This window comes from Plutella xylostella, chromosome 15 (genome assembly GCF_932276165.1).
Source record: "Plutella xylostella chromosome 15, ilPluXylo3.1, whole genome shotgun sequence".
NCBI lineage: Eukaryota > Metazoa > Arthropoda > Insecta > Lepidoptera > Plutellidae > Plutella > Plutella xylostella.
The window spans coordinates 7,261,301-7,284,921 of record NC_063995.1 but is presented as its reverse complement, the minus strand read 5'-3'; the positions used below and the strand labels follow the sequence as shown (position 1 = coordinate 7,284,921).

The 23,621-nt window shown below is 37.6% G+C and overlaps 1 protein-coding gene across 2 annotated transcripts; it reads right to left on the bottom strand.

Moving 5' to 3' along the window:
- Nucleotides 1–1,329: 1,329 nt before the first annotated feature.
- On the bottom strand, nucleotides 1,330–23,559 carry LOC119691195 (choline-phosphate cytidylyltransferase B). Of its 2 annotated transcripts, none has more exons than XM_048625787.1 (8): nucleotides 23,165–23,559; nucleotides 11,058–11,280; nucleotides 7,750–7,847; nucleotides 7,150–7,312; nucleotides 5,224–5,393; nucleotides 3,419–3,642; nucleotides 2,116–2,198; nucleotides 1,330–1,917 (listed from the first exon to the last, which is right to left on the bottom strand). In XM_048625787.1, exons 1-8 carry the CDS (start codon nucleotides 23,315–23,317, stop codon nucleotides 1,802–1,804), a joined length of 1,230 nt encoding a protein of 409 aa, XP_048481744.1. In that variant the 5' UTR covers nucleotides 23,318–23,559; the 3' UTR covers nucleotides 1,330–1,801. The 2 variants fall into 2 exon arrangements, with proteins under 2 accessions (XP_048481744.1, XP_048481745.1); XM_048625788.1 differs by lacking the exon at nucleotides 23,165–23,559 and adding an exon at nucleotides 16,122–16,714.
- Between the last annotated feature and the right edge of the window lie 62 nt (nucleotides 23,560–23,621).

Here is a 23,621-nt window from a genome sequence, read left to right as displayed (position 1 = left end):
AAATAAATGCACTGCACCTGTGGCCGGTGTTGCCCACTCGACACACAATAAAAATTTATGATAAGTCACAGTGACTGGCCATCGGTGGTCTTTTTGCACCAAGGCCTTATAACTTTTTCTTTTGTTGGGGACATGTGTGCTATCGGCACAAATGGCAAAAATGAATGTATGGCATTATAGGGTGTGGTGAGTTTGGATGTGTATGTCAAGTTTGTGAATTACCTAACGTAGGCGCTCGCTTTCTGCGGATCATAGTGACGTGCTATATTAATTGTGTTTTGTAAATGACACCAGGAAACCACACCACTGTGGTGTAATTTACATTCTTTTAGGTAACGACAGCACCTACCGTTTAGAGATGCAAAGTTTTATTTGAAAAAAAAAAAACAATTTTATATCTGTCAATTTCTTAACAACATTATGGTGGTGTGGTCAGTAAATGCACCCTGGTTCACCAGAATGAATGAGGTGCATGAATATTTGAAAATGCCTACCGTGAGAGAGGAGGTTGCAAAACTTACAAGAACCTACCGAGACAGGATTGTAAATCACCCAAACAAACTGGCCACTGACCTTACCAGTAATGTACCCGACAGAAGACTAAAAAGAAAAAATATCTGGGATAACATAGACCTATAATACATTAGAAGGCAACCTGACAATGGGAGGGTATGCCTGCAAAGCCAATCATAAACCACGAAATGAACTGCTTATGGTTATATTAAACCGATTGCATGTCGGCAAACTAAATAAGAAAAAAAATAATGGTGGTGTGGTTAGGTACCAAAAAAATATTGTAAACTACACCACAGTCATGGTGTCGTTTCTTTGTCATTTACAATACATGATACTAATCAGGCGCCGAATGTCAGCGTCTACGCACAGGATAGCGTAATAACGTACTGTCGGTTACTACTTATATGGTTGTAGGTGAACGAAAAAGCTAATATGTCTGTATTGAAATAGAGTAAACTTTCGGCGGCTTACAATCCATCAATCATAGGGTGGGTTGCATCATTTAACTTTAACTATTACAAACGTCAAATCCCTTGACGAGAGAGATCAATCTTCAAGAGATTTGACGTTTGTAATAGTTAAAGTTAAATGGTGCAACCCACCCATAGTCTGTTAGATCATTAAAACCCCTGTTATATTAATTATACGCCATGTCCATCTTAATTCTTGAAAGATGTGCCAAAAGCCAACGACTAATCTCTGTTATCATGTAACAAGAGTATGGTGAAATCAAGGACTTTGGTGAAACTAGACCTTAGGTCTATTAATTGAACTATTCTAGTAAAGAGATAGATAATAAATAAAACAGTAAAACATTATTAAGCACCTTTTTAATCAACTGTCAAAAAGTATTATACAAATAATATATCTATGTAACAACTTTCAACCGCACCTATGTTACACTATGGTATGGTGGTGCTGATGTAATCTCCATTGGAAAGTAAAAGGAATTTGCTTACAAAACATAAATATTACATAAAATTAAATCTAATAGGATTAAATACATTCACTCTGTTGTACTCAAACAGCACTCACCTTACCTTATTGTAACATACAACAACATTCTACAATAATTTACTTTACACAATAACAAAACTCGAAACGTGCTCCGTAAAGCATTATTTTTGAGAATTATTCAATGTTTTATAATTTTGTATATGAATTAAAATACAATGTGTATTTAAAAGTTCGAGTCCTGCAAAATTATATGATCTTGTAAAGAGCATAACTTTGAATTTGTTTGTTAGCCGTGGCTAGAGGGCGCGGGCGTCGCGTGGGGGGGGGTCTAGAGGTACGGGTCCTGGAACTCGTCGTCGCTCTCGTCCGAGCCGTCGTCCGTGAGCTGGCGGTGCCCCCCCGCGCCCCCCGCCGCCGCGCCCGACCGCTTGGAGCTCGTTGCATCTGAGGAAAACGGACAATATTTTAAACTTTACTTACCTAATAACATTCCGCCGATAGCAGCTTCATGAAAAAGGATATTCTTTTATGTAATTTAAATATCGCCTATTAGATCATGCTTTCTGAATTGAACTAAAAATGGACCAAACAGAAGGGGACATCAATCGCAAGGGCTTCCGCTAGTAAAGCCGCTCTATTTACCTGTGTGTGCGGCGCGCAACGCGTCGTAGCGGCGCGACTTGGCGGGCGGCGGCGACGCGGACCCGCGCGTGCTGCTGCTATTGCTGCGGACAAAACAGCAGTGGACGTTAGTATGTTTTAGTAGCCCACAGATTGCAGAGGGACAGTGACCAGTTATAACATTCTGTGCTGGTAGGGCCCGTGCCACTGCGTGAAAAAAATGATTCGTTTATAGCAGTGCTTTTACGATAAAGGAATTCTGCACATTATCCCCCTCATTCATAGAAAAGTTATAGGACGTTTTAGCTATTGAACAGAGAGGGGCAAAACAGTTCAATAGTTAAAATACCCTATAACTTTTCTATGAATAAGAGTTTAAGATTATGTGCAGAATTCTAAGATATTGAAAATTATATCAATCACTCAACTCTAGTGGACCGTTGGCGTTACTTTTTGTTTGCCTAATGGATTGCAGTGCCTAAGCATTCGACACTATCCCTCTATGGATTCGACACATAATTAAGGCTATAACTGACACATTACGATATTGTAACCGGGCATTAGATAACCGGCTTCCTTCCGTCACGCGATGCGGATCGCGAACGTTGACCTTCAGCATTATCATCAACATGTGCGTAGTTAAGAATACATGTCACCTTTATCCAGCTAATCTTTACTACCTCAGAGTATCAATGTTATCGTAGGTCAAGTGATAGTAACATTGTGCTGGAGTCAGGTGGATTAATATCAAATTCACGCAATTCTCTACTAAACTGTACGGTATCTATATTCAATTCAATACTTCGAATCGAAAACACTATAATTATGCGTTATTTACTAGGAAGAGAGAAACGCTAATTCATTGCGAGGCGTTAGGGTCTTTTCACACATGGCTCTTACACCGACTGGCTCATAATATTAGAAAGCAGTATTTTTTTTATCTCGTTGGAAATAGAACTTTGAGAGGAGATTTTTATTTCCAACGTGATAAAAATCAGCTCTCCTCTCCGAGCCGATCCAAGTGAACGGACCCTATCCCTCTCATTACAAAACGAAGACTAAAGATAGTTCTGGTTTAAACCTGACTTTGGACAACAGATTTGTATGAAATCTAAATCACTACTATCTTTAGTCTACCTTTAATAATAAGGGAGTATGTGCCAAAATCGCAATTCAGAGCGTTAGGCTCTTTTCACACATGGCGCTGTTTACACCGACTGGTTCAGATTGTCATCACGTTGGAAATATAACCTTGTTACTATGACTCAAGTCACTCAAGTCGGCCGAGTGAACGGACCCTATCTGTCAAACTCTGTGTGCTAACCTGTGCACCGGCTCGTCATCCCCGTTCTCACTGGGCTCGCGGCTGCCGGCGGGGCTGGGCGGCTGGCTCAGCGCCTGCATGAGCCGCCCCTTCGACTCGTTCCAGATGCTGGACAGCCGCCCGTCCGGCCCGAACAGGAGAAGAAACGCGTCGATGAACTCGCGCGATTTTTCTTCCCACTTCGTGAGGATGTCCACGCGCTTCTCGCCTATGTTCTCCATTACCTGGAATACAGGGAATGAGATAGTCAAATGTTTTTATTCATCGTATTAATATATATTTTTTCCGATAAACGTCAATTTTTCCAAAATACACGGAATGGGTTCGTCAAATAATGTAGGTATGAGTGTTTTTTTAGTAAGTTTTCGTTAATAAGTAAGAAATAAATGTAATATAATTCATGTAGAAATAAACCTCGTGATGTTTTTTTTACAAATTAAAAAGATTTAAAATGCAATAACGTTGTACTTTTATTTGTAATATTTGTACAATTAAGAGTTAAATAATAATAAATAACTTTTTACAGTATTTTACAATCGGCATTGTCAGACTTGTCCTGAAAACGCGACGCCGATGTTGTATGGTCATTAATTTCGGACATTATTCAGATATGCTATTTTAGAAGCCATTCATGTCTGTTAGTAAATTTCAGTTTAACTGCTTCCGAATGTTTAATTAATTTGTTTACAAAATATAGGTCTTAATGTGTAAGCATCACGGTATAATATCGTCTGCAGCAGCCCACTGAACGTTACTAATTTGCCTAATTATCAATTAGTATGGGCTTCACTCGGACTTGAGCGTTACAAAATGGCTACATTAATATTTTTAAACTAACACCACATTTTGTACGGTTATAGCGTGTCATTCTCGTTATTTTTCTTTTACTTGAGATGACGGCAATGGCGTATCAAATAGCCCCTTACTGTAATGGCCTCACTGACCTCATTTATTCAAGTACACTCACTGGAGTCTAAATCTGTGCCGATATTCTCTCTACTATTCCGGGAACTAATGTGATATTTTACCATACGATAAACTTTATTTTCATCAAAAAGGCGACCTTATTGCTTATAGCAAACTCTACCAGACAACCGTTGGTGCAAGCGTGCAAGGATGTACAATTATACATAACATTGTGGACATTTTGGGAAAAGTTTCTTCGTGCTATGCATTTTATGTGCCACCGTGGTACTTTATCTTACAGTAGGCTTCTTGTAAAATATAAAATGCAAACATTGGAAGATAGACGTGCCCTACTAGAGGCTATGACACTGTATGGTATATGCCACAATAAGTACGACTGTATGGACTTAACAGATAAATTCTGCTATGTAATACCGCGAACATTTCGTCGTCGGGAAGTTCGCGCCTACCAACTATTCTCTACATCACAAAGTAAAACTAAGCAGGTAAGCGCGCACCTCTTTGTCGGATGGTTAATGATTGCAACAAAAAATGTATAAATATTGACATATTTCACCAGTCCATATCTTCATTTAAAAGAAATATTATTGATACTCTATCATAGCCTCAGGTTTCATTAAATAGCTAGTAAGTAGCAATTGTTTTTTTTTTTTTGTAACTAACTTCTCAACTAGACACCACTTTAGTTTATAATTCTGTGGACGTTGTGGGCTGTACATTTATAATTTATTCTTACTTATGTTATGTATAAGATTTCCAACGTATGGCTGTTTGTGTTCCCTAATAAATAAAATAATCTATCTCTATCTATCATGGCGTGCTGATTTTCCGCATTTAGCCTCTACGAATAAATAAAATAAAACAATCGATGAACCCACCTTCTTCCCCTTCTCCTTGAGGTCGTCCATCTTGTTCTGCAGACGGAACTTCTTCTCGTTGAGGAAGGACACGTTGAGCTCCTTGGCCGAGTACCCGCGCGCCAGGTTGCGCCGCACGTAGATGTCATAGTCGCGCACTATGCGCGCCACTATGTCCGAGGTTGATACTCCTGGAATGGAGAGAGGGTGGCTGTTAGTATTGTATCTGTAAAGCTGCGTACAGACCGGCCAAACGAACGCCAACGAACGGGTATCGTTGACCTTCGGTACTGCAATCGCCCCTGTATTACGAGTATATACATATTATAATTATCCATCGGTGGGCGTTCGTTGGGCCGGTCTGTACGCAGCTTAAGTCGCCTGCCAAGCGTGGAGATTATGGTCGTAGTCCTTGTCTTGGAGGAGGTCCATGTCTAGCAGAGATTAGGAGGGATACTGGAGAAGTCCTGTCTTGCAATGGTTTTTTTACCGGCTGTATGTTTGTTTTGTGTATTTTTGGGATTATTTCGAATTACTACTAGTAGATTTCCTGTCCTATTTATATAAGAAAAAAATGTACATGGCTAGCTATAATGCTCCAACGTCGTTGTTTCCGCATGTTTATGTATTTAAAATAAAACTATAATGTGATTAGAATATTAGAAAGTTTATCTAGGGGCTCGTAACTAACACTCCTTTGCACATAAATAATAAAATAACACGGCACGAGCCATTTATGACGTTTATTATCATAATTATCAAATTAGCGCGTTAACCACTACTAAGGAGTTACAAACGTCTAGGCAGAATGGTGTTTCCATGAATGAGAACAAAGGAGACTTTCTTTGGATACGTAACTTGATTCTGAATCATTAATTATAGTTAGGCACATCATGTTTACATAATTCATGTAACAGCTTCACTTCTCCGAATTCCACAAAAATAGTGTGTTATGTGAGTTATGTCGAACTAAATTATCCAGTAAATTATACAACAATCCTCAAATGGGTATTCAGAAAGACGTTTATAACTTATCAGGTGTTTAGAATTTGAAAGGAGTGATCCTTGAAATGTTTTAAAATATAAGTGATGTTAAATAGGTATTGCAAATTTCACAACAACCTAGTAAATTATACACTTAGTTAGTGTATGGTAGATAAAAATAATAGAAAGTGTAAAGTAACTACTTATGTAAATAAAATAACCATAAATAAACAATCATGATATTAACGAGTGTGAAACGTGCCATTACAAATTTAAGTAATAAGTATATTCTAAAACGCGTGACGTGGCATAACGTTAAACAATTTTCTCCGCAATAATAAGATATCATCTCTCTCAATCAAATACACAGTGACGTAGTTAGATAACAAACATGAACAGCCTCTCGTCGCACGTGTCTCTTAGCACAAATTAACGTGAACAAGAACATTATCTCAGTTTAGTGCGAGTTTCAGTTGCGTTATCTATATTCACGCTGAATGTGTTAAATGCTATTTTACACTTGGATGTGCTTCATAACATTTATATTTAACAACTTAGATTAGGTTTAGCGTTAAAATTTTGATTAATTTCAGATTTAATGTTCACAATTTAATTTTAAAACCTGAATTGGAATATAGGAAATTATGCAGTGGGACTTTTGCTCAGATGAGGAACACCGAGAACACCGTAATGCGGCGGTCCTTGGGAGAGGCTTCTATGGAGCCGTAGACCATTACGGAGCTTATTATCATAAGATCAAACTGACGGTGACGCAAATGTGGTCCGAAATTGTGAAGCACCATTTTGTAATGAATAAGTCATCATCACAACCCATCACATACCCACTGCTGGAGGTCTCCTTCCAATGAAGGAAGGGTTTAGGCCTAGTCCACCACGCTGGCCTAGTGCGGGTTGGTGCACATTGAATAAGTAATTATTAGAAATTAGAGCTATAGGATCTACCTTCAGTCCGTTCCGTGGCGACGAACATGTCCTTGGCCTTGATCATGGCGTACGTGTCCTCGCAGTCCTCGGTGGTGTAGGGGATGTCGTCGTGCGCGAGGAAGTCGATCTTGTGCTTCTCCAGGAACGCCTCGTCGTACTCCCACGGCGCGTCTTTCACCACCTGTCGGCGGGGAAAATGTTTTGTAGGTAATTTTGAAAAGAGGTGTACTGGGTAGTGGTTTTTGATATATCATGTTTCATGCATAATTTAGTATCTCATGTCATAATGAGGTCCATATAGATTTTAAAAGATCTAGTTGCCGATGACATTTTTAAATATAGTCAATCTGATAATATACGAGTATTTCACAAGTGATCTCGGCTCGGAGTGATTGAGGTCAGCTTTACTTTGTCAAAATAACAATCAAATATTGAATTAATAAAGCGGTTCGTAGGTTAAAAATAGTATGTCGCTGACTGTTCGTTTAAATAAGTTTCCCTACATGGGAAGAAGTGCGACATATGCAACAATGAATTTGGTCGACAGCCCACAACGGGCTCTCATAAATTCATTTTAACCTATATCGCACCCGTGAACGTATTGCGTGAGGTGATTACCTCGTCAACGTATCTGCAATGTCGCACGGCCTCGTACCGCTCGTCCTCGGTCATCACGGTGCGGCCCTTCCTGCTGTGTGTCAGCTTGTCGTTGCACACTGGAACACAAATTTATAAATGTCATTGCAATGAAATGTCAAAGAGAGGACACCAATACAAGTGTGAAATGTGATGATTTAGTTCATGTTTGAGTAGAATCAGGTTTTAATCTCATAGTAGTCACAGTAAGTATCTATTTTACAAAAAAAACTCAGTATCTATCAAGACAACCTGCTTACGTCATTAATTAGCATATAACTATATTGACGCATTAAGAAAAGTACCTACATGAATATGATGATTCATCGATAAGTCACACTCACTACATGCATCAGGCACTAAAGATTCCGAATATTCTGCATTCATGTACTATCAGAAACTATTGTTACAGTAAAATAAAGGACTAACTGAGATGATGAGTTAAGCAGTGAGTTTCGTTGATAAAGATTGTAATTAAAGATATGAACAATAGCAGTTAGCTATGTACGTGAGTTTTTAAAGATACGTTATCGCTCGTACCGCTAATATTCAAGACCTTGAAAGCAACTGCACAGTATGCTTATGTACTTATTTTATAAATTTTCATAAAAGTGCAGCTAAATAGAATTTCAGAACATGACCACTAAAACGAAACATAATAATGCTTCTTATCTTATTAGGCTTGGTCATATACCAAACAATATGTTTTTTTTAAATTAGTTATTCTCATCATTAACCCTAGAGTGCTCGCGCTATGAGCATTTTGCCGCCCTCAGCAAATAATGTTTATTATTTTGTGAACTATACACTTCTCAAGGTCCAGCGTCCATGTAGCTGCCCTCTCGGTCTTCTCCTACATTTTACGTAAATTTGGAGAAATTCAGTGCACAGGTTACAGCAGGAAGAGAGAATTGAAGAGAGTGTGTCGCACGGGGCGGCAAAATGCTCACTGCGCGAGCACTCGCGTCAGTGAAATAAAAGTTATTTTTTTTACAATTGTTATGAAATCTTGTTAGTTTTTCAGTCTTTTTTGGTAATAATAATGTAAATTAGATTTAGGTATGTGTCTATTTCAGTTTACATTCGATTTACGATATAACTTTGTTAATTTACTAACAGGTTAATTTTACGAAGAATTTACCTGGAAAAATAGCTCTGCCTATAACTACACCACGTATAACAATAGAATCTTACATATGGACAGTACATAAGTGTTTTTTATTGCTCCGGTGGTACAAATCTCTCGTTTTGTACCACCGTACCAACAAAAAACACCCTAAAGAAGAGAGGGTACATGCCTATAACTATGTCCATATAAGAAAAATAGCAGGTCAAAAAAGGGTGCAATACATGAAGAAAGTTAATGTGCAACGAACACTTTGTGTTCATGTTTCAGTACTGTGTTGCTAAAATAAATGCTGTAGATGACGATAACGTCTAATTTTTTTAATAATTTTGAGATTTGTTGATTTTGTGTGGCTTAAGACAAATTTATACCTAAAAGATCAAAATTTTTCCCAAAGCATGAACGATAGCTCATATATTAAACAATTATAATATAAAAACTATAAATATTACTTTTTCTAATACCATATGATTCATTTTATTCAAATTATATGCATTTATAAGTTTTCCTAATTATTAAGTGTCCAAAAAATACATTTTAATATGGGCGGCAAAATGCCGCCACGCGAGCACTCGCGTCACAAAAAATGGCGCAACTACTCTAGGGTTAAGATAGGAAATACCTACCAATAGAAATTAATCGGATGGATTATGATTACTCACGGCTACAGCAGTTAAATGGCAGAACACGTGTGTTATCACAAGATTCAATAGAAACTATTATTTCTTATCAACGGATAAAATTTAAATGTGATTGCACATGGGAACAAACCAAAACAGTAAGGGCCTTACCACAAAAACTTAGACAGTATCAGATGTTTAGCGCTGTCAAACGCATACAGAATCTGTCAAATTTCATTTTAAACACTTGTTAAACAGTGTTTAAAGTTTTTTGTGGTAGCACAGTAAATTTTTATGACTGATACTAGGTAAATTTTCCGTTTTCCAAGCGTATTTGACCAATGGCATACGAACGGCTAACGAATTATGTTTTTAACTTAATCACGACTGACCAGTGTGCCATATTTTGGCTGCATATAGGTATGTAGCACTACGGTAAAAACATACGACTTTAATGTAGATTACATTAGTCATCAGATTGGGTTTGTTTATAAATTAATCAGCATCATGATAATTAGGTAATTATCCTTAAACAATACTTTGGCAAAGATATAAATTATCATGACATAAGTTATACTCAGCTGAAACTTTTTTCTACACCAATTCTTTTAGTATTTAATTAAAGCTTAGGTAATTTTGTTATAGTTATTTACTGTAATATCTACTGAGTTTATCTACGCTAGTAACACAAAGCTGCCGCTGTGCTATCCTTCATTTATTCGCTATTCTATTTAGTCAGCTGCTCTAACTTAATTATCATTCCACTTGCATCATGCGAAACAGTTTCAAAAAGTTCGCTATTTCTAAGGCAGGAAACAAGCAAGTTAGCACGCCAAGTTACGGGCGGCATGTTTGCTAGTAAAGTAGAAGTGTAAATGGCTAATGTTGACCGTGTATGTGAACTTGTCTAGCCACTGGCTGTGACGCGGTAGGAGGAAAGTTCTGTTATACAAGTTACGCAAATAAAAGCCTCGCTCGTGAACACATTCTTCAAGAAACTCTTTACGGTGAAACAGGCGATAGTAAGTAGGTACTATTTTAAAGTAAACACGATTTCACGATTCGAATAGAAGGCTTATACATAGGCATTCGATTCTTCGAAAATATTATCATATCTAAGTCTTCGTCTTCTGATTTCTAGTCAATAATATTTATCGCAACCGGATCATCGTAAGCCCATTTCCTCACCCCAGCAAACAAACCGATGCTCTACTTTTAAACGAGAGCGTCTCAATTAAGTTAGCTGGCTTCCCGAGTTTACCTTCATTACATTACTTAATCATTTCTACCTTGCTGCTGTTCATGCATCCTTTAAGTACATTTAATAATTTAAAAAAATAGAAAAAAATATCGTATTTGGATTTAATCCATACGTATGCTGCACATACGACTAGCCTAATATTAAAGACTTTAGGCGCTTCTAAAGCATCATAAGCAACTGTAAATACTCCCACGCGAGTCTACTGACCTACATTGACATCTACTGTAACTCAACTAGTATAGATACTATGACTATTATCTTTTTAAATGAAATACACACTCACCGCCCACAATAAGGTACACGTTCGGGAACACACACTTGGCTTGCTGCAGCTGCCTGGCGTGGCCCTGGTGGAACATGTCGTAGATGCCGTCCGAGTAGACGCGGACCCGGCGCGGCGCGGTGCCGGCGGCGGCGGCGGCGCGCGGGATGCGTCCGTACGTGCACCGCTCGCGCTCCGCCACCGCGAGAGGGTCCGTGCTGTAGGGCGCTGCCAGCCGGAGCGACTGCAAGGGGAGGAGGGATTGAGGCGGTTGTTGGAGTTCAAATTGTATATGGGTAGGTATGTATGTTACAGTTTGACAGTACCTACAGGGTCTGTGGAATATTGGTGGCTGATAATGATGAACTGGGTTACGCAAGATTAATTAAATAAACATGATTAAATAGAGATAGATACGTTAGATGTTCATATAATTATACAGTATAAAATAATCCCTGCCTATGCACGAGGATTGATTGAACACATTAAGATTTACAGTAACCATAGAACGACGCCTTCTAAATTCTATTTTTTGTTAAACACTCGTTATCAGTAACGTTATGTTAGTAATGCATGTAAGTACCTACTTGTGTAGCTACTAGCTAAAAATAGCCGAGGTTACATGTGTTAGTTAGCTGAATGCAGCTAAGCATCCCGACCTTGCCCGGTCTAAATTATTTATTTTTTTGTTTTTTGAAAACATCATATTTTAGCAAATTTAGCCATTCAGGATATAGTCTCAACCAACGTACTTTGTAATTTGCATGACGGAAAAAAAACATTATTCCCACTAACCACAACATAAAAAATATTGCACCTATATGTATAGCTACTTAAAGTAGTAGTCAGGGTATGAATAACATAATTATGGCAACCAGGAAATAATAAAAACGGAAAAATATAATCAACTTAATGTAACAAAAGATATTGTTACAAATAACAATGTTTCTAGCACTTTTCAAGGTTCACTTTTGAATGGCAGTTTTGTTTGCAGTTGTAAGTCGTCAAGGATTTTTAAACTCACTTTTTCCCTTTACGTATAAGTCTTGAAAGTATTTTTGATTTATAAACAAACACGTAATTGATTTATTGTAATATTATCAGCTGAAACCTGACAGTATCTATACTTTCAATGTTTATACCTTTGTAAATTTGCAATATGCGTATATTTTCGGCTTCAGTTGGCTTTAGGGGCTTTGTACATAAACCATTGATAAGATTAGATAAATATTATAATTACAATTACTATACATTGTGGCAAACATTGCCAGTGCAATATACATATTATGTAATTGGTATAGAAATTGCATAAGTACCTAGGTGTAACATTTCACCTCACAGGTATAGGTTTTTTTTGTTTATTGAACGATATTTAGGTAACCCATAGTAATCGTGTGAACAATGAACCGGTTATGGAGAATGACATAAATTAAAATAAGTGACGCTATAGTTATAACGCATTACCAACCAGGAAAATGTATTCGGTAAGTATAAACTCGCCCGATGATATAACCGAAACAAAAAAAACCCGACACGAAATTGCCCGCATTCGATTCGAGTCGATCAATCCATCTCGTAGTTCCCTGGCAAAGCCTGAGAGAGGTTCAAGTCCATCTAGAAACCTCCGTTTTTAAAATAGCACATCGTGGTTCATCTATGACCGGGCGAACCCCGCAATCGGTGGCAGGGTTCGCGTCTCGGGTCAATGCGAATACGATTACGATTACTAAACACAGGCGCCCGTGATAATGAGCCGGTGGCGTGATGTCACGTCACTAGTCCAACAGATAACACTTCAACTAACTAATTATTTATAACATTTATGTCTGAATCGCGCGCGTGTGGGTGGGCTATATCAATGGACTTGTAGTATGGTGTTGGAATAAGCACAATACCTATTTAACGTAAAGTACTAGGTAGGAGTATGATCACATTGTAATCTGTGGATGTCGATTGATAATTATATTACAGCACAGCGTTGCACTGCTACTAATAGCTCGAATACTCATTCACATAATTGCATTCATCGATTCAGTTTCTAGGAACCTTTGAGGTATTTCCGGTCGTGACTCACTAGTATTTCTTTCTCTGAGAAGCAATGCAGGTGGCAACAGCTTCTCAAGTCAATGCATGATGTGAAATGATTTTTTCAATCGTCCTTTGGACATACAATCCTTGCTTATTTCGGAAACTAAGTCAGAACGACAAAGAGCGGACTTGTCTTGAACTTGAACCCGAACATTCAACGGACGCTCCGCACTGTGTGAACCGGATTCCTGACGGCTTAAAGTTCGATATGGCCAGGGTCAAGACCGTTTCATTCCGATTTCGAGACATTATTTTCATATAATATCTTTAGATAAGCATTTATTTTACAACGCTTAGTGTGCACTTCTGTGTAAATTTAAATTAAATCGTATGCTCTACACTCAGTATATGGCTCTACATAATATTATCTCATAGAGCCTGTTGAGCACAGGTACATAATTAACCACGTTTGATGATGATGGTGACCTTAGGATTAAACTAATAACGAAATTGAATGAACACCCCTCATTAGCTAACAACGTCCTGCAACATGTCCATGTCAAGGATGGTATTAGTCATGGAGTACTCATTAGACTGCGACAAAACTAGACAGGTACTTAACCCAAATAACTTAACATTAGCAGAAAAAAATGTTTTGGTTACGCAAACAAAAAGTATGTTATCTGTCCTTAGATTACATTACATCAACAGCATATCTCCAGTTGATAACCAACTGGATTGGTATATTTGCAATCAGTCTGCCCTTGAGACTAACGAATGCCTTTTAGTACTCTATGGAACAATTGAGTTCATAGAGTCAGCTGTTAGTGGTGAGAGTGGAGTCATGAGGCATCTGCCTCTGTTGCGCCACAAACTCAAGCAGTAACCACAGATTTGAAATTCCTCAGTTAATGGCAGTACAAAGTCCGCCCAATTCGAGTGAGCGTTATTTTAGCTCCGCGTATACTAAACTGTAAACCTGCTTACAGTTGAAATTATTTGAGGCCGCGCGTGACTGCAGTGAGTCTGTGGTAGTGGTCGGACACAGATAACGCAGCATCATCAGGCGGGAAATATCACGCGCTGCGAATATGGCACCATGGTTTAATTTATGTTGATGTTCCCAACTAATCACCACGATCATAATATCCAGTGTCTGGTCACGATTATTCCATTGGTGAATTACTTCGACGATGTATTGATGGCTATACAACCTGAATGGATCGGATAAATATTGTTGCTTGTTTAGAGATTCCTTTAACGACACACACGTCGCGGCTGTTCAAGTGAATAAATACATTATTTTATTTAGGTTGCCGGAGCCACCTGTAAGCTCATACGTCAGTAATTGCGTCATATTTGACGAGGTCAGCTAGCATAATATATTATTTACGTTTTCATTTTAATTTTAAGAATCATCTAATTCTATTGTATTCATTTCGTATAATATTATGTCTAAGCTTAAAGAAACTTCTGGGTCTCTTTTCTGCCAAATCGATAAGCTTACTCAAGCAAAGGAATAATATTAGCAAGTTTGTTGACCTCTACCGAGGTTATCTTTTCTTTTCCAGAAAGAATACCAGAATACAAGACAGTTATTGAATCTCAAATTTCACCACTTCATCATTACAGACACAAAAATAAATTTAACCTTTTACGTCGGTACTTTTTCATTGTTTTCCTGGTTAAGTGATTGAACTTTAAAACCCGCTATTTTTAACTTGAACATGAAAATATGTAAATATCGTGTCTGTTGATTACAATGAAATATTGAATATGAAAACAATAATAATGCCCTTCATCATGATGAGATGACTGAGTTCTAGAACTCGCACCATCTCCGCCTCCGCTACACCGAATATGCTTTCCGCTTGAAGGCCCAATGGCATATCATTTTCCTGACAGTATGCTGCAATGCTCTTTGCAAAATGTCCATGTAGGTGGTAATTGCTAATGATTGACAGCATTGCAGCTAGAAGTGTCTCGAACTAAGTGGTGTTGCCCAATGCAACGCTACAGACACGCGTCAAAGCCTTCGCAAATACCTACCAGTTCTGAATGTTATATTTGTTGCAATCACCCGGGAATCAGATCAAGAACACTAAATATGTATAGACCAAAGTCAAGTTCAACTGAAAAATTATAAAGCCTATAAGTGTTTTGATACACAGTATAAATATATTGGCTGGAGCCAAAGTTTTGGTAAGTACCCATAATTTAAAAACATTAATAATCAATACTCATGGGTGTCTTGTAAAACAGGTTTCTGAATAATTCGATGCCAAAAATTTGTACTCAGGCCAGTTAAAATTTGCATACCTCTCTCCCTTAGTTCAAGACGTTGACTTCCATTTAAAGCATGGTCGACGATTTTTGGAAAAGTGTTTACAAATTGTTATAGTCTTTTTCTTCTGTGTACCACTGTAGTACAGTTGTATCGTCAGGTTGTTTGAGTGCTCACGAGATTGTGTATCTTTTGCAAATTATGCTGACCCTAACTTTCTTAATCAAATATTGTGTGTGACATGACAGTGATAACTTTCATCGAACACATCACGAGCGCTGGTTCCGGCACTTTCACCGACACGCGTGCTGATGGGACGTTCACTAAAACACAACTTTATTACTAGTTTATTATAATTATAATCATTATTTGCTTTATTCATTAACTGAATTGACATTTCTAACTGTTCTTCAGTCATATATTTAGCAAAGGATTGTGATTCTCGATCGACTGAAGTAATGAGTTATGCTTCAGGGATCTGTTTACAATAGTACCTAAGTACTTCTAGACTTTCTAGAGCGTCTACGTGCACTGGATCAATGTAAGGGGGTTCAGCCCGTCTGCGTCCCGACCTACCAGACTATGCAAGAGGAGGACGCAACAACTTTCAGAGCTAGGACTTTACCTTCTATTGATTTTAAACTTCCTCCAGTTATTGTGTCGCATATTCATGTTTCTCACATTCTCGGTTTACAAACCTATTGTGTTAATTTCAGTTTCATAACAAGCAAATGCAGTTATGTTTTCAAGGGTTTCCGCAAGTGGCCACTTACCGGCAAGTCTGTTTCTGGTTTGACGTATCCATTCTTCCTGTATCCGTTGAGAGTCGTGTCCAATTTCCCTTTCACGTGTCCGTTGGTCAGCGTCGTGGTCACAGTTAACGCAGACATTTTTATTGATAAACTTTTCAGTTTTCAGAAAATTGTTTATATGTAGTTAAAACACAACACTAAACTATGTCGAAAAAGTTAATATGATTTTCATACTGCTGTAAAATCGTTTCCCAGGTTTTATTTTTCTGTATCCAATAAATATTTTCGTGTAAATATGATGTTTGTAGAGAAACTTGGTTTTGTTTATATTTAATCAATGCAATGACAGGGAATGTCAAGATTTAAATATTTGACGTAATGTCGAGTTTTCTTCTTAACTTTCCGTAAACACTTCAGTTTTGATGCAATGAGTTGCAAATCGGGATTATTATTGTTTATCGCGTCGAGGCGTGCACTCGCTGAGAGAGTCGGTTCGGAACTGAATGTTATTGGAGCGGATTGAGTTGTGTTCTATTCGTATGCAGCAGCGGGGCCGGCGGGGCGGGCGCGGGGCGCGGGCGGCGCGGCGGGTGGCGCGACGTCGACGTGGAGGCGCGGCGACCACGCGACGCCTCGCCGCCCGCAACGATTGGTCTCCGCACTCCTCGCGGAGCCGAGCACGCACGAACCACTCCTTATCAGTGGAACCCTGATTCACTGCAGCCCGATCCGTATCAACATTGCGCATGTATGTATCACCTGATTCGTGCATCGCGTTTTTATGTTGAGTAAACAATAGAAATGAGTTTGGAGTGGGAGCAATATAAGTGCTGGAACAACTTAATGGAAAAAGTAGGAGCCCACTATCCTATATTGACAGGTAGTACAGGGACTTCAGACAATTACTTTTTAATTAATAACAAAACATCAAAAGCTAATATTTAAATAACGTAGGCACAGTCCGTGTGACGTAATCCTGTTCAATTAGAACTTACATATCAGAGGAAATAGGTCGATTGATGGCAGTAAACAATAATACAGACAAGATCCTGATTAATGATCATGGCGAGATTACGCGAGATCCATGGATGATATAAGTCAGACATTCCTAGTTTGGAAACATAAAATATTTCTTCAGATTAGTAATCGGTGGCCTGAGCTTATGGTACATAATGTTGTCGAGAAGTACCTACTTCAGATGTAGAATACCTGAAGATTTCATTTCAGTCATGGTTAGAATTTACTCATAGCTTTATTATGAAGTGCTGAATCTAACAAGCAGCTGATGAAATTCTGGAGGGCTTCATTATCTCTTGGGTGTAGGCAGTCAGGTCCGTGACACCGTGACAAATTGATATTAAATTGGGATCACGTTTGTGTAAGGCGTGATTCATCTAGCACAGACTCATCATGTGTTAATAATACTGATAATGTACCTACAGGCAGATAATTAAGTTAACATTGGTGTTGTGTAATTTGTGATTGCAAAGAAAAGCCAACATGGTGTTGAGTTCTACTATATAGTATTTTTGCAAGACTTGCTTGGATTCCTTCTTTGCTTTCTGTATGTATTTTTAGTCCGAATTGCTAGTCATTTCGAGTAAGTTTCAGGCGCAATAGCATTGTACGATGTACGGGGCCTATAATGATGTAAATAATGGTGGCGATTCTGAAGGGATTTTTTTAAATGTACGGTATGTTGACCCATACATTTATTTGATCATGTTTTGAATTTATCATTGGGTGTGTAAATTTCATTTTCCGTAACAAAAATTTGTGATAACTAAATTTAAAATTTGTGCCTCTGACTCGTTAATTCGTTACCATAGGGCAATTTAGCTTCACATTACGTCATCCACGATAACGCCGCGTTGTCCGCTGTTGTACGCATTGTACCTGCTTAAATATTTATTCACCCTGTTTGATATTTGCATAAAGTTCTGTTACGAGGGTGACGCTATTGTTCGTCTCGTGATTTTTTTGAACTACACGTAATAAAACCCTTTATGACGACAAACCAACTAAACGCCAAGTGCATATGGGGAAATTCTGCGTATTTTAACTTTTTAAATGTTCTACCGATGAAAGAATCATACATACCTATATACAGGGTTATTGGTAAGTAGACCGGATCCTTTCAGGAGGTGATAGAGGAAGGCATTTCCAGACGATTGAACCCTATAATGCATTATCCGAAACTTAACCATTTCTAAGATATTTCATATTTAAGTTTTTTTTATTTTTTGCCAAAATTTTATGTTTAAAACCGAAAATAAAAAAAAATAGCCATATTTCAATACCTTTTTTGGTTGTTTTGCATAAGTAACACCTTAATAAACTAATTAAAATAATCAAATGTGCATTATTCGACTTAAATTAGACATTATACCTCAAAATAGTTAAACATTTTGAAAAAATATTCAAAACGCAAAAACTAATAAATTAAATTAAAAAAGAATTTCATATAACATTTTTTTGTGCACTTCAGCTTAAAAACATGGTCAACTAATAAGCTTTCAAACAAGATAATTCAATATCAAATCGATTAAGGTATCACCAAGATATGGCCAAAACAACCAGCATAGACAGACAAAATTCAACAGGAAAACTAACAAAATTAGCCCAATTTAAAGGTAAAAAGTGTGATTGTTTTCAGTCCTGTTGACTTTAGTATGGAAACCCATGCTGAGTTTTCTCCGCTTTCTCTGGTTGTTTTGGCCATATCTTGGTTATACCTTAATCGATTTGATATTGAATTATCTTGTTTGAAAGCTTATTAGTTGACCATGTTTTTAAGTTGAAGTGCACAAAAAAATGTCGTATGAAATTCTTTTTTAATTTAATTTATTTGTTTTTGCGTTTTGAATATTTTTTTCAAAATGTTTAACTATTTGAGGTATTTTGTTTTATTTAAGTAGAATTTTGCACATTTGATTATTTTAATTAGTTTATTAAGGTGTTACTTATGCAAAACAAGCAAAAAAAATATTGAAATGTGGCTAGTTTTTTTTATTTTCGGTTTTAAGCATAAAATTTTGGCAAAAAAATTAAAAAACCTTAAATATTAAATATCTTAGAAATGGTTAAGTTTAGGATAATGCATTATTGGGTTCAATCGACTGGAAATGCCTTCCTCTATCACCTCCTGAAAGGATCTGGTCTACTTACCAATAACCCTGTATACATACATACATATGCACTCACGACTGTAATCCCCGAAGGGATAGTCAGAGGTGGCTCACAAACGAGCCACCCACTTTTCGCAGCACATTTGTACTCACGTGATAGGTTGCGAACCATATCGCCGTTTTGGAAGAATCATAAGATGTGGAGATCAAAGACAACCCATCTATTTTTTATTAACCCTCAGTCATAAACTCATGTACCTATGTCTATGTTTAATTTTAGTCTGGATCCATCCAGTGATTCCCAGTAGTTTTCCGCGGCAGATCAGGGGATGACCTCACCCGTCTCTGGACAGTCAAAGCAACGGATTTACTTGTTTACGTACTCAACCGTACTGTAGATTAGATTATGTTGTTAATATTATACATATTTTAAGGTTCCAATCATTTCACCAACAATTTTTCTGTTACCTGATGTACTCCTATTTTAGTAAGTACATAGGCAGGTAGTTTTAGAAAGCAATTAAAAGAGCCAGCTGGGTCTAAAGTCTGAGGACAAGTCATGTAGTGTATGCAGGCACTGGAGGTTAACGTACGTGCGTGTGTGAGCTACTATTAACAGGTACTTTCTCGTATACTAACTACGGTACTTATCACAAAACTGCGAATTTCAAGCTAAGGAGGACTTAGGAATGTTATGAAGCGCTGTGATTGGCTGAATTGCCATTATGCCAATCACCATTGAGCAGGACTTGACCTAAGCATGAATTAAATAAAATATTACTCAAATGAGAAACTGGGCCATAAACTATGTAATTAGAATTAGCTATACGAGTACATGTACCTAAACGTGTTTTCGTTTTTTTAGCGAACGCTAGGCTTGGGTCAACGGAATGAAAGCGTGTCATGCAAATTCCACGAAACATAGGGGTCGTAATGAGCTACTGAGCTAATTTATTAATTATATGTAAATTATGCAAGGAACATGAATTACATTCAGAGTAAGTGCCTGGAGAACCTTGCAAATCCAGTTAATTTTATAAACTACACTTACAAACAGTTTTTATTGAAGCTGTAGTCTACGAAAGAGACTATGTCGACTCTAGCCATCGTTCTATTTACCGAATCCATGACATACATTAAGTAGGTAGGTAGACTAGCACTCACGAGAATTAACACATTATGTGTAACATGAATGTACCCGGTGGTCCATGCAAGGCATTGACCGACACACTGACCGACCGGAGGAGTCGCCAAATCTAAACAACCGATAGCGCGGGCTCAGGTGTGTAGTTGCCAGCGTTACGCGACACACTTGCTTCTTCTGCAAATATCCTATCTATAAATAGGGCAGGAGAGAGTAAAATTCTGTGACATCAGAGGATTCTCTACAGAAAAGGAGGAATTTTACGGTAGATAGTGATATTATGTGCGTGAGAAGATTTTAACAGAGCTCTGGGGATGATCAGTTTAAGTGAGGTAATCGACGATGAGTAATAACAAGACGAAATTTTGGCATCTATGTAAAAACTTTTAGCTTATCTATCCTCGCTTTGCTTTGCTTTAAAAGATTCCCGTGGGAACATATATCATAATGGATGATATTTTCAGCAAGTACAGTACTTTAAAGTCAGTCGCCAGTCGTACGTATGTCGTAAACCTATTACTTTAAATGTTTAGTAATCTTTCTCTCGTGGCAAATGTTTACAGGACTGAGAAAGATCATTGCCCCTCAGTACAGCAGCAGTCGTGTAAGTTGCTCTACACCTCATTACCGGCAATGAATTAGTCAGAGATCTGTACAAAGCATTAATTGCTGGTGTGGTTGCCAAGCGTCAGTGTTTCATCTTTAAGTCTTCACAATATCAATAGCTGCCCTTTCAGTGCGTACATCATTATTTCACAAACATTATGGAGCCTTTAGTATTTATTTCGTGTCTGGTAGCGGTCAGCCGTAACGCCCGTAACATTTGAGAAGTTGTTAATAATGAATGGAATGAATAACTTATAAATATTGTGTAAGTACTAGAACAGCTACACGTCATGGATCACGCCACATAGTTGGCGCGGCGCCCGGACGCGTATTGATTCATTTGGCTTTCATTTTCCAACGTGACGACGAAAACTACTTGATGGCGATCTGATATTTTAATTGGAAAAGTCACTTAGCGAGATTAGGGTGGGTTTTCTCTGTTGGCAAAATTGGTGGGATCTATCAGGGGCTCAGGCTAGTATAGTGGGTGAGGGCCGCCCCCTACGCCATGCGCCCATAATAGTTAGTCTTGGAGAGGCTGGATGAGAAAAGTCAAGGGCAGACTAATGAAGCGCGCCTTGAGTGAGGACTTTATGCACCAGTAGGTACTTGTGTCAGCTGATGAGGATGATCATAATCTTTATCATAGTGGATATTCTTAGAAAACTATTGACAATGATCACGATCAGTCAGCATCGTAAATAATAAACATGTTTTGGTGATCTGTCTTATATTTATGTTTTGGTGTTGTCTTTAAAATTGAATGCCTTCCATGTTTACAGCCACCAATTAAAATAGCAATGTCCTTCTTTCACCTTAAATAGGAAGTGCGTAGTATTGGAAAGGGGAGGGGCAGGAGATTAAGATTACAATTTCAAATCTAGACTTGATTAAAGGTGATAGTATATCTTTTTACTACATAATGTTATATGACCTGATGCTTGAGTAATATTGAAGAAAAGCATAGTTAAGCACTAAATCATATTTTTTATGACTGCTACATTATGCTTTAGTTGAGTAAATTATAGACAAATAAGTACTCCTACTAAATAAAATTATAGATAAAAAATACTTTATAAAAACTATAACAGTTCAGTTACATAATAAGTACCTAAATGAATTTCAAGGGCAGAGCACAAATTATATTTGAATATTAAACAGGGTAAAGTTGTTTTTAAGTAGTTTTTTAGAGAATTTGGGAACAAAGTTCAACAAGTGTTACGACAATGTCTGCTGACATCAAGAACTTGATCAACAACTTCATACAATTAGATCTTTTCTAGGCATCCTTGACTTTAAGACCACAGTCTGAGGTCACTGTATAAAATATTTTATGAGTAAGCTGAAAATAATTTTAGATTTGATCTCATCAAATATCATACTATAGCGGAGTTTAAGATTATGAACACTTGTGAATTACCTATATGTACAAACAACAAAGTTACGTAGTCCAGCTCTGAGGGTAGTCTCTATTGACATTGAGTCTTCAATGTACACCGCTCAATGCAGTGCTATACCACACATCCCTGTGCTTGAGCTTAAGAAGAATTGAATTCTACTTCTACTCATATCAGTTAAAAACTGGCCAATATGGCGATTAGTCACTCAGATAAGTTGATGACTTCCGAGTGGCCATATCTCTATTGTATATTTTCATCAATTAGGAACATGGATAAAACCAAAAGTATCTTAGTGCTCACCTGTACCTATACGTAAATATATAATAAATAGAGTTTAATCTCCACTGCAAAAAGAGGAGAATAGGATTTTGTATGTTATAAACATAGCTACAAGTTAGTTTGTTTTTACATGGTTGGTGATGTTATTAATTAGGTTTTTAACGATTTAGTTCTTCTCTCCTCTTTCCTGCTATGTAAAATTTCAACCTGATGTCATACTTATGAAATTTAATGTGCACAACAATCAGTAACTTGGACAACTTGTTATGATGGCTAAAGTAATATATCAAACATACCAAACATACAATGTAATTGTAGAAATGATTGCAAAAATCTACGTCAGTAGGTATTGCTCTAAAGTTTCAAGGTGAAACTGAGATCAAACAATGAATCAAGCTCATGGGTACAGTTGAGTGAATAACGAGGCCATTATACTTAAATATTATTTTTTAAGCGGAACACTTCAGATACGTTGTGTGTAAGCAAAAAAAGTACAGAATTACTTACAGGAACCACATCCTTTTCTACTGGTTTCAGGCTGATGTTGTCACTGAGTGTTTTGTCACTTCCATTCTGCGCTTCGCCGGCGCCAGCTTCTTGTAACTTGGTGCTCATGTCGTCGCTCGAGCCGTCGCCGTATCGGTACCTCTTACGGGACATTATCACATCGCCTACAAACACTAGTGAGAGGTTCTAGGACGACGTATAAATTTTAGGGGTTACCGCGAAATGGGTTCGCTCACTGTTCAGTACAATTATACGATAATATTAGCGTTGGTAAAACAAATATTGTCTACTTCAGTGAGAATAGGGTTTAATTTCCCAATTAATTGGTTATTATTGAATTAAATTACACCGTAACTAAACTACTGTGCCAACCATCAGCCAAACAAGTGACAAATAAAACAGAGTAGTAGAAAAACTGACAGGCGTTTCACAGATTCAAATAGTGTCACAGACCACC

Excerpts from the sequence above, each read along its gene's own strand:
- LOC119691195 (XM_048625787.1), bottom strand. The coding sequence starts at position 23,317 with ATGTCCCGTAAGAGGTACCGATACGGCGACGGCTCGAGCGACGACATG. Across the intron at positions 5,394-7,149 it reads CGCCACGGAACGGACTGAAG|GAGTATCAACCTCGGACATA; the intron begins GTAGATCCTATA and ends TCTCCATTCCAG. Across the intron at positions 1,918-2,115 it reads GTTGCGCGCCGCACACACAG|ATGCAACGAGCTCCAAGCGG; the intron begins GTAAATAGAGCG and ends CGTTTTCCTCAG.